Source organism: Syngnathus scovelli, chromosome 1 (assembly GCF_024217435.2).
Source record: "Syngnathus scovelli strain Florida chromosome 1, RoL_Ssco_1.2, whole genome shotgun sequence".
Lineage (NCBI taxonomy): Eukaryota > Metazoa > Chordata > Actinopteri > Syngnathiformes > Syngnathidae > Syngnathus > Syngnathus scovelli.
This window is the reverse complement of record NC_090847.1, coordinates 27,343,741-27,355,000: the sequence shown is the minus strand read 5'-3', so window position 1 is coordinate 27,355,000 and position 11,260 is coordinate 27,343,741. Positions and strand designations below refer to the sequence as shown.

Genomic DNA, 11,260 nt, shown 5'->3' with positions numbered 1-11,260 from the left:
TTAGGGTTGGGGTTAGGGTTAGAGGGTTAGAGGGTCTGGGGTCTAGGGTTAGGGTTAGGGTTAGAGCTAGTGCGAGGGTTAGGGTTAGAGCTAGGCTTAGGGTTAGAGTTACAGCTTGGGTTAGGGTTAGAGCTAGGGTCAGGGTTTGAGCTAGGGTTAGGGTTAGAGCTAGGGTTAGGGTTGGGGTTAGGGGTTAGGGCTAGGGTTAGAGGGTTAGAGGGTTAGAGGGTTAGAGGGTTAGGGTCTGGGGTTAGGGTTAGGGTTTCCAAGGGGTTAGAGTTTTCCAAAGGGTTTCCAGGGGGTTTCCAGGGGTTAGGGTTTTCCAATGGGTTTCCAGGTCTTTCAAGGACTTTCAAGGACTTTCAAGGACTTTCAAGGACTTTTAAGGATTTTCCAGGACTTTCAAGGACTTTCCAGGGTCTGGGGTTAGGGTCTGGGTTAGGGTCTGGGGTTAGGGTTTAGGGTCTGGGGTTAGGGTCTAGGGTCTTGAGTTAGGGTCTGGGGTTAGGGTTAGGGTCTGGGGTTAGGGTTAGGGTTAGGGTCTGGGGTCTAGGGTTAGGGTTAGAGCTAGTGCGAGGGTTAGGGTTAGAGCTAGGGTTAGAGCTAGGCTTAGGGTTAGAGTTACAGCTTGGGTTAGGGTTAGGGTTAGGGTTAGGGTTGGGTTAGGGTTGGGGTTAGGGTTAGTGGTTAGGGTCTGGGGTCTAGGGTTAGGGTTAGAGCTAGTGCGAGGGTTAGGGTTAGAGCTAGGGTTAGAGCTAGGCTTAGGGTTAGAGTTACAGCTTGGGTTAGGGTTAGGGTTGGGGTTGGGGTTAGGGTTGGGGTTAGGGTTAGGGTTAGAGGGTTAGAGGGTTAGGGTCTGGGGTTAGGGTTAGGGTTAGGGTTTCCAAGGGGTTAGAGTTTTCCAAAGGGTTTCCAGGGGGTTTCCAGGGGTTAGGGTTTTCCAAAGGGTTTCCAGGGGGTTTCCAGGGGTTAGGATTTTCTAATGGGTTTCCAGGGGTTTCCAGGGGTTTCCAGATCTTTCAAGGACTTTCAAGGACTTTCAAGGACTTTCAAGGACTTTCAAGGACTTTCAAGGATTTTCAAGGACTTTCCAGGGTCAGGGGTCTGGGGTCTGGGGTTGGGGTCTGGGGTCTGGGTTACGGTCTGGGTTAGGGTTTAGGGTCTGGGGTTAGGGTCTGGGGTTAGTCTGGGGTTAGGGTCTGGGGTTAGAGGTAGGGTTAGGGTTAGAGGTAGGGTTAGAGGTAGGGGTTGGGGTTGGGTTAGGGTTACGGTTAGGGGATAGGGTTAGGGTTGGGGTTAGGGGTTAGGGGTTAAGGTTGGGGTTAGGGGTTAGGGTTAGGGGTTAGGGGTTAGGGTTAGTGTTAGGGGTTAGGGTCTGGGGTCTAGGGTTAGGGTTAGGGTTAGAGCTAGTGCGAGGGTTAGGGTTAGAGCTAGGGTTAGAGCTAGGCTTAGGGTTAGAGTTACAGCTTGGGTTAGGGTTAGAGCTAGGGTCAGGGTTTGAGCTATGGTTAGGGTTAGAGCTAGGGTTAGGGTTAGGGTTGGGGTTAGGGCTAGGGTTAGAGGGTTAGAGGGTTAGAGGGTTAGGGTCTGGGGTTAGGGTTAGGGTTTCCAAGGGGTTAGAGTTTTCCAAAGGGTTTCCAGGGGGTTTCCAGGGGTTAGGGTTTTCCAATGGGTTTCCAGGTCTTTCAAGGACTTTCAAGGACTTTCAAGGACTTTCAAGGATTTTCCAGGACTTTCAAGGACTTTCCAGGGTCTGGGGTTAGGGTCTGGGTTAGGGTCTGGGGTTAGGGTTTAGGGTCTGGGGTTAGGGTCTAGGGTCTTGAGTTAGGGTCTGGGGTTAGGGTTAGGGTCTGGGGTTAGGGTTAGGGTCTGGGGTCTAGGGTTAGGGTTAGAGCTAGTGCGAGGGTTAGGGTTAGAGCTAGGGTTAGAGCTAGGCTTAGGGTTAGAGTTACAGCTTGGGTTAGGGTTGGGGTTGGGGTTGGGGTTAGGGTTGGGGTTAGGGTTAGGGTTAGAGGGTTAGAGGGTTAGTGTCTGGGGTTAGGGTTAGGGTTTCCAAGGGGTTAGAGTTTTCCAAAGGGTTTCCAGGGGGTTTCCAGGGGTTAGGGTTTTCCAAAGGGTTTCCAGGGGGTTTCCAGGGGTTAGGATTTTCCAATGGGTTTCCAGGGGTTTCCAGGGGTTTCCAGGTCTTTCAAGGACTTTCAAGGACTTTCAAGGATTTTCAAGGACTTTCCAGGGTCAGGGGTCTGGGGTCTGGGGTTGGGGTCTGGGGTCTGGGTTACGGTCTGGCTTAGGGTTTAGGGTCTGGGGTTAGGGTCTGGGGTTAGTCTGGGGTTAGGGTCTGGGGTTAGAGGTAGGGTTAGGGTTAGAGGTAGGGTTAGAGGTAGGGTTAGGGTTGGGGTTGGGTTAGGGTTACGGTTAGGGGATAGGGTTAGGGTTAGGGTTAGGGTTGGGGTTAGGGGTTAGGGGTTAGGGCTAGGGTTAGAGGGTTAGAGGGTTAGGGTCTGGCGTTAGGGTCTGGGGTGTAGGGTTAGGGTTAGAGCTAGTGCGAGGGTTAGGGTTAGAGCTAGGGTTTAGAGCTAGGCTTAGGGTTAGAGTTACAGCTTGGGTTAGGGTTAGAGCTAGGGTCAGGGTTTGAGCTAGGGTTAGGGTTGGGGTTAGGGTTAGGGGGTAGGGGTTAGGGTTAGGGTTTTCCAATGGGTTTGCAGGGGTTTCAAGGTCTTTCAATGACTTTCAAGGACTTTCAATGACTTTCCAGGACTTTCAAGGACTTTCAAGGACTTTCAAGGACTTTCCAGGGTCTGGGGTCTGGGGTCTGGGGTCAGGGTCTGGGGTCTGGGTTAGGGTCTGGGGTTAGGGTCTGGGGTTAGGGTCTAGGGTTAGGGTCTGGGGTTAGGGTTAGGGTCTGGGGTCTAGGGTTAGGGTTAGGGTTAGAGCTAGTGCGAGGGTTAGGGTTAGAGCTAGGGTTAGAGCTAGGCTTAGGGTTAGAGTTACAGCTTGGGTTAGGGTTAGGGTTAGGGTTAGGTATTTTGAGTTTTACTCGCTAAACCTTCCCCAAAGGGTCCGCCGACCCTGTCGGTTAGAGTTAGGGTTAGGGTTGGGGTTAGGGTTAGGGTTTAGGGTTAGGGTTGGGGTTGGGGTTAGGGTTTAGGGTTGGGGTTAGGGTTAGGGGTAGGGGTTAGGGGTTAGGGTTAGGGTTAGGTGAGGGGCCAGACAAAGCACGGCTCACAAGCCCCTTATGATGAGTGATATAAATGGACTTAGTTTTCCCTCGCCCGGACGCGGGTCACCGGGGCCTCCCTCTGGAGCCAGGCCTGGAGGCGGGGCTCGAAGGCGAGCGTCTGGTGGCCGGGCCTTCGCCCATGGGGCCCGGCCGGGCATAGCCCGAAATGGAAACGTGGGTCCCCCTTCCCATGGGCTCACCACCTGTGGGAGGGGCCGAAGGGGTCGGGTGCAATGTGAGCTGGGCGGCAGCCAAAGGCGGGGACCTTGGCGGTCTGATCCCCGGCTGCAGAAGCTGGCTCTTGGGACATGGAATGTCACCTCTCTGGCTGGAAAGGAGCCCGAGCTGGTGTGTGAGGCAGAAAGATTCCGACTAGATATAGTCGGACTAGCCTCCACACACAGTTTGGGTTCCGGTACAAGCCCTCTCGAGAGGGGCTGGACTCTCTTCCACTCTGGAGTTGCCCACGGTGAGAGGCGTCGAGCAGGTGTGGGTATACTTATTGCCCCCCGGCTGGGCGCCTGCACATTGGGGTTCACCCCGGTGAACGAGAGGGTAGCCTCCCTCCGCCTTCGGGTGGGGGGACGGGTCCTGACTGTTGTTTGTGTCTATGCACCAAACAGCAGCTCAGAGTACCCACCCTTCTTGGGGTCCCTGGAGGAAGTGCTGGATAGCGCTCCTTCTGGGGACTCTATCGTTCTACTGGGTGACTTCAATGCTCACGTGGGCAATGACAGTGAGACCTGGAAGGGCGTGATTGGGAGGAACGGCCCCCCTGATCTGAACCCGAGCGGTGTTCTATTGTTGGACTTCTGTGCTCGACACGGATTTTCAATAATGAACACCATGTTCAAACATAAGGGTGTCCATGTGTGCACTTGGCACCAGGACACCCTAGGCCGCAGTTCGATGATCGACTTTGTAGTCGTGTCATCGGATTTGCGGCCGCATGTTTTGGACACTCGGGTGAAGAGAGGGGCGGAGCTGTCAACTGATCACCACCTGGTGGTGGGTTGGCTCCGATGGTGGGGGAAGATGCCGGTCCGACCTGGCAGACCCAAACGCTCTGTGAGGGTCTGCTGGGAACGTCTGGCAGAATCTCCTGTCAGGAAGAGCTTCAACTCCCACCTCCGGCAGAGCTTTTCCCACGTCCCGGGGGAGGCGGGGGACATTGAGTCTGAGTGGACCATGTTCCGCGCCTCCATTGTTGAGGCGGCCGACCGGAGCTGTGGCCGTAAGGTCGTTGGTGCCTGTCGTGGCGGCAACCCCCGAACCCGCTGGTGGACACCGGCGGTAAGGGATGCCGTCAAGCTGAAGAAGGAGTCCTATCGGGCCGTTTTGGCCTGCGGGACTCCGGAGGCAGCTGACAGGTACCGGATGGCCAAGCGGAACGCGGCTTCGGCGGTTGCTGAGGCAAAAACCCGGGCGTGGGAGGAGTTCGGTGAGGCCATGGAGAATGACTTTCGGACGGCTTCGAGGAAATTCTGGTCCACCATCCGGCGTCTCAGGAGGGGGAAGCAGTGCAACGTCAACACTGTTTACAGTGGGGATGGCGTGCTGCTGACCTCGACTCGGGACGTCGTGAGTCGGTGGGGAGAATACTTCGAAGACCTCCTCAATTCCACCTACACGCCTTCCATTGAGGAAGCAGGGCCTAGAGACTCTGAGGCGGATTCTCCAATCTCTGGGGTCGAAGTCACTGAGGTAGTTAAAAAACTCCTCGGTGGCAAGGCCCCGGGGGTGGATGAGATCCGCCCAGAGTTCTTAAAGGCTCTGGATGTTGTGGGGCTGTCATGGCTAACACGCCTCTACAACGTTGCGTGGACATCGGGGACAGTGCCTCTGGATTGGCAGACTGGGGTGGTGGTTCCCCTCTTTAAGAAGGGGGACCGGAGGGTGTGTTCCAATTACAGGGGAATCACACTCCTCAGCCTCCCTGGTAAGGTCTATTCAGGGGTGCTGGAGAGGAGGGTCCGTCGGGAGGTCGAACCTCGGATTCAGGAGGAGCAGTGTGGCTTTCGTCCTGGCCGTGGAACAGTGGACCAGCTCTACACCCTCGGCAGGATCCTCGAGGGTGCATGGGAGTTTGCCCAACCAGTCCACATGTGTTTTGTGGACTTGGAGAAGGCGTTCGACCGTGTCCCTCGGGAGGTTCTGTGGAGGGTGCTTCGGGAGTACGGGGTGCCAAGCCAACTGATAAGGGCGGTTCGGTCCCTGTATCACCGATGCCAGAGTCTGGTCCGCATTTCCGGCAGTAAGTCGGATTCGTTCCCAGTGAGGGTTGGACTCCGCCAAGGCTGCCCTTTGTCACCGATTCTGTTCATAATTTTTATGGACAGAATTTCTAGGCGCAGCCGAGGCGTTGAGGGGGTCCGGTTTGGGGACCTCAGCATCGCGTCTCTGCTTTTTGCAGATGACGTGGTGCTGTTGGCTTCTTCAGGCCGTGATCTCCAGCTCTCGCTGGAACGGTTCGCAGCCGAGTGTGAAGCGGTCGGGATGAGGGTCAGCACCTCCAAATCCGAGTCCATGGTCCTCGATCGGAAAAGGGTGGAATGCCCTCTCCGGATCGGGGATGAGATCCTGCCCCAAGTGGAGGAGTTCAAGTATCTTGGAGTCTTGTTCACGAGTGAGGGGAGGATGGAGCGTGAGATCGACAGGCGGATCGGTGCAGCGTCGGCAGTAATGCGGACCCTGTACCGGTCCGTTGTGGTGAAGAGAGAGCTGAGCCAAAAGGCAAAGCTCTCAATTTACCGGTCGATTTACGCTCCTACCCTCACCTATGGTCACGAGCTATGGGTCGTGACCGAAAGAACGAGATCTCGGATACAAGCGGCCGAAATGAGTTTTCTCCGCAGGATGTCCGGGCTCTCCCTTAGAGATAGGGTGAGAAGCTCGGTCATCCGGGAGAGACTCGGAGTAGAGTCGCTACTCCTCCACGTTGAGAGGAGCCAGATGAGGTGGCTCGGGCATCTTATCAGGATGCCTCCTGGACGCCTCCCTGGGGAGGTGTTCCGGGCATGTCCCACCGGTAGGAGACCCCGGGGACGACCCACCCAGGACGCGCTGGAGAGACTATGTCTCTCAGCTGGCCTGGGAACGCCTTGGGATCCCCCGGGATGAGCTGGATGAAGTGGCTCGGGAGAGGGAAGTCTGGGAGTCCCTCCTAAAGCTGCTGCCCCCGCGACCCGACCCCGGATAAGCGGAAGAAGATGGATGGATGGATGGATGGTTAGGGTTAGGGGGGGGTAGGGTTAGGGTTAGGGTTGGGGTTAGGGGTTAGGGTTAGGGTTAGGGGTTAGGGTTAGGGGTTAGGGTTAGGGTTAGGGTTGCGGCAGTTAGCTGTTATGCTGCGCGCACGTCACAAGTCAGCTTCAAGTATGAATGTTTTGTTTTTTTTCACTTTATGGTCATTTAAAAAAAAAAGTTATTTTCTTTATTTTGCTTTTAAATGACTGGAAATATTGAGTTTGCAAATGCATTTAAATCACAGGTGTCAAAGTCAAGGACCGGGGGCCAGATTTGGCCCACCACATCATTTAATGTGGCCCTGTGAAAGCAAATCGTGCAACTTCTGAGCCTCACTAAAATTCATACCAAAAGATTTGTTTTTATCATTTTTACAATAACGAAAAATAATTAACAAACTTCTATCCTTGACATCCAATTTCAAAGCTAGCAATCTATTATTTTTTTGTGTGCAATATGATGAGACGATTAAACTTTTTTTTTTGTTTCACTGTCATAACAGCTATCTGAGGGAAGCCGAATGTAAAAATAAGTTTGACACCCCTGATTTAAATGTTGCCTTCTTTTAGGGATTTGGAAAAAGCTACCTTTGTTCTCTTTGCCTTTGAATGTCTACAGCTTTTTTGTTTGTAAACGCTTTGAGGTTTGGTGAGGCACACTGAGTTGTGCTTTATAAATAAACTTGCTTTTTGTTTTATATACAAATATCCCAAAATGGCGGCAAAATAAATGACATGTAACATGTTCGTTTTTGACATCAAAAGGGCGGGGCTGGTGCCGGAACAAAAACTTAACTCAAAATATTTTATTTTTCAACTTTTTCAAAGTGGATTACAGCAGTCATTGGCTCATGTGAGATGAAATCTACAATAAATATATCTCCCGCTGTTAGTCGACCTCTTTTTCTAATGAGTTTCCGCATGGCGAAAGAGCAGATGTGATTTGTGGAGAACGAGTCGTTTCCTCGAGTGTCGTAAAAAGTAATGACGTGAAACGTGAAATATGTCCGCCCGGGCGGCGCTGCCGATTCTCACTCTGCCCACATTTTCCATCCTCATGATCTCAACGCTGCAACGGAGGAGCGCTTAGATAGACGATAAGAAACCCATAAAGGGATTTTTTTTTTTTTTTTTTGTCAGGGCGCAAACAGCAGGCAAGGTGAGAAAACAGAAGAATCTCGGCAATCCTTTTTGATTAGGGGCTCGTTCAAGATGCTAATCTTAGAGGTTACCTTTTGTTTTTCTCTACGGGGAAATTTTCATATGAAGTTTAAGAAACTTTGTTTGGAATATCGTAAACATCAAATTGTTTGACTTTGGTTAGATGATGAATTTGGGGTTGTCTGCTAGCTGTAAACTGTAATAATCAAATTTTTTATTTATTTTTATTATTTATTTATTTATTTCCAATTTTTGTTTAACGTAAATTCGGGTACGTTAAAGTTCAAAGTGACTATAATGTTACAGTGGCTTTTAGTGACGTAAATTATTTTATATAATTATGTTATATACGCTTTTTTTTAGGGGGGGTGAACACATCTCCTTTTTAATTAATGAATTTTGATTTTTTATTCATTTTTTCTATTTTTGACAGCAAAGTAAAATAAAACCAAATAGACAACAACATGATATAGTTACAACTTTACACAATAAATGACATCACTGCATATGATGAAGAAAATGTTCAGGTTGCCCGGGCAGAAGATTCCAAAGTGGGGGTGGGGTCTTGCCAATGAATGTTTTATTTATTTAGTGTTTAATGACAGTAATTAGTGAGACTTTGTGAAACTTGTAGAAAGTCTGAGAACTTCTGACATCAAAAATGAACATGTTCACGTTATACAGTCCAAAAAATATATCTTCTGTAAGAGTGGCCACTGATGATTGAACTTGCGAATGAGTCACCTCTCATTCTCCATCCCGAGGTCGCCATTGTTCTCACCCCCTCTTTTCAAAGTGCACTTTGTCTCCACAGGACCTTTCTTCCATCTTTTTCTCCGGCCATTTTCCCTCTTTTTTTTATACCAGTGTGAGCCATTCAGACACTTGGTGCTCTTTGCTCTCGCTGACCTTTCCCTCCCACTCTTTCTTCCTGCCGTCACGTTTTTTGCTCCGCTTGGTTGCCCTCGCTTCATTCGACGGCGTGTTCACAAAGTAGCCGCAGCTTGACATTTAGTGGAGGACAAATGAGTGGAGGCAGTTATAGATTGCCACCGCGACGCTCCCGAGGGACGCGGATCGGGCTAATGGCGACATCGTCTGCCCCCCTTTGGCCCACCGATAATCAATAAGCATTTCTTTCTTTGGCCCATCCTTTGTTGAACACAAGTCCAAGTCCAATACGTCAACGTTGGCTGATGCAAGTGTGCACATTAGAGAGTCGCCATTAAATAATTCCAAACAATGTCTTCAAGTGGAAGAACTTTTCTTTGCAATAATATGTTCTGTGGCGTCCGACAAGTGTTCTGGTTAATATTCGATCTGTGGAATATGAATTAAACAAGTGAAATCCACCTGATATTATCCATCTTAGTGGGCGGCCATTTTGCCATTTGGTATCGACTGAAGATGACATCACAGTTGCCAGGACTCAAAGCAATAACCAATCACTGCTCACCAGTTTTCAGAAACTCATCCGTGATTGGCCGTGACCTGACACCTGACAACTGTGATGTCATCTTCAGTCGACAGTGGCAAAATGGCCGCTCACTGATTTTGCTGCAACTTAATTCAAGTTATCGGCCCGATACCAAGACCTGATATCGCTACAAGTTATCGGCCCAATACTCGACTAACCTGGAAGGTCAAAAGATTTGAAACATTGACAAGACTGAAGAAAAACACGAGAGCTCTCCAGTGGAACCCGCGTGGAACTGTTTCATCGAAGTTAGCGGAAGTCTGTCACTCACCTTCTTTCTTGTTCCCAGTCCCTCACGGGCAATTACATTTGACAAAGCGGAGCGACATATTAATGCGAGCAGATATCTTTTCCTCCCCCTCGGCTCGCTCGTGTTTACTTTCTACTCTCTGCCTTTAATGCAGTCAGCCGGTGCCATTCGTGACTTTGACAAAAGTTTGCCTGCTTTAAGGGCAGGCACAGTCTTACTTCTCGCTACTTTCCACCTCGTGACTCCCTGGCGCTTTAAATCACCTTGGGATAATTCGCCCTCCGGTGAGCCACCACATCCAGTGTCAAATGTAATTGGATTTTTCTTAAGAACAGAAGATTAAAAACGTATCTGATGATATACGACTGTTGCAAATGGCGGAAAAAAAAAAATGAACTTTCTGTACCGTCGGTGAGTTTTCCGGCATGCTGGGGCTCTCGTGAAGGTGATTTATTTTCACAGAGATTCCAAGCAAGGTTATTAACAAAAATTAATGAAATAACTAAAATTAAGATAAAAGATACGTTTATGTTAACAAAATAACAACAAATGCTTTGGAAAAGTTAAAACTACATATTACATTTTTATAAAACAACAATTTATATCATATATGAGTTTTGTGCTTCAGTTGCAATGTTGATTTTGCTTTTAATTCCACAAAAAAGAATCAAGGTCAAACAGTCATTTGAGAATTGTAATTTATTTACTTGATTGCAAAAAGTGACCTATTTTTTTTATTTGCTCTAGTTAAATGTATTATAAAAACTAATACCGAAGCTAATAAAATTAACCAAAACAAAATATATTTTAAAAAAAACTACTCCAAAAACTCATTAAAGTGAATTAAAAAAAAAAAACTTAAATAAAAACTAACGATAACTCCCAAACTATTAAAAGCGTGATTCCAAGAGGGTCTGCTAATGAACAGAAAGTGCCTGTGAGTGATTCAAAATAATATCCTTTTTTATTATGGGTTTTATTGTCAGGATAAAATAATTACAGCTGAGAGTAAACATAAAAATGATAAACAATAGTGAACGTTAACTCAGAGGAAGACGAGAAAGACCTTTGGTGTAATTGTGGACCTGACGCCCTATCAAGCGTTCTCTTTCTCAACTTTCTTTGTTTTGTCTCCGCTTAATGGCTCATTTGGGTTAGACAAAGTGCGCTAACATGAGAGCGTTTGATTGATTTGGCTTTTTTCCGATGAATCCTTCAGCGTGCGTATTGACCCGGTGTGTGGCTGCTCATCAGCGTGATGATTTATCATCCCAGCGGAGGCCCGGCTGACTGGCAGTCACGATACTTTGTTGCCTCCCAGACACGCCTCGCTGTAACTGGGGAAATGTCGCAGCTTTACATCCGGCAAGTCAATTTGAACTTGTTTTTGTTTATTGCCTTGATCTTCTTTGTCCTCCCTCCCTCTTTGCCTGAGATGTCACAGTAATGCTATTGCGCTATCAAGATGAACGATGCTAACTCGGGAGGATGTAATTACAGTTACATGTCACATTAAACGGCTTGTATTGGGAATTCAGAGATTGTTGGGAGATAGATGCTGAAAGCTTTCGAGTGCCTTGGTGTCTGCCATGAGTGTGCGTACGTCGCACACGAGAAAGCAGAGGAGCGAGGTAAATAAAATTGTTGGCGATCGAATAGTAGCTTTAGATTGCCTCGGCACGGTGCGGAAAAGTCACCCAAAGGTTTTAAGCGGATAAAGCTTCTAATTAGGGTATTTTATGGTGATTTTTTTTTTTTATTCTCTTCCTTCAGAGCTGGCCAACTCAGGCAGTAGAGAGGAAGAGACGTGCAGCACTGGAAAAAAAAAATAAGATGATTCATTCAAGCCACTGATCCTGTTTTCTCAATGGCGCAATGTAGCTACTGTTTATTTGTGGTGCCACCAG

The 11,260-nt window shown here is 48.9% G+C and overlaps 1 protein-coding gene across 5 annotated transcripts in view; it reads left to right on the top strand.

Annotated features, from left to right (window-relative positions):
• The window catches only part of LOC125976261 (tudor domain-containing protein 5-like), a 125,743-nt gene that overhangs the window by 107,438 nt on the left and 7,045 nt on the right, over nt 1-11,260 (top strand). For 3 of the 5 annotated variants that reach the window (XM_049732390.2, XM_049732382.2, XM_049732409.2), the window contains one exon: nt 10,573-10,984. The exons of 1 other annotated variant lie outside the window; for it this stretch is intronic. In XM_049732390.2, the coding sequence (XP_049588347.1) occupies nt 10,943-10,984 (42 nt within the window). In that variant the 5' untranslated portion in view covers nt 10,573-10,942. Of the gene's footprint in view, nt 1-9,147; nt 9,362-10,572; nt 10,985-11,260 lie in introns of those variants that run through there. One more of the 5 variants, XM_049732420.2, reaches the window with a different exon arrangement.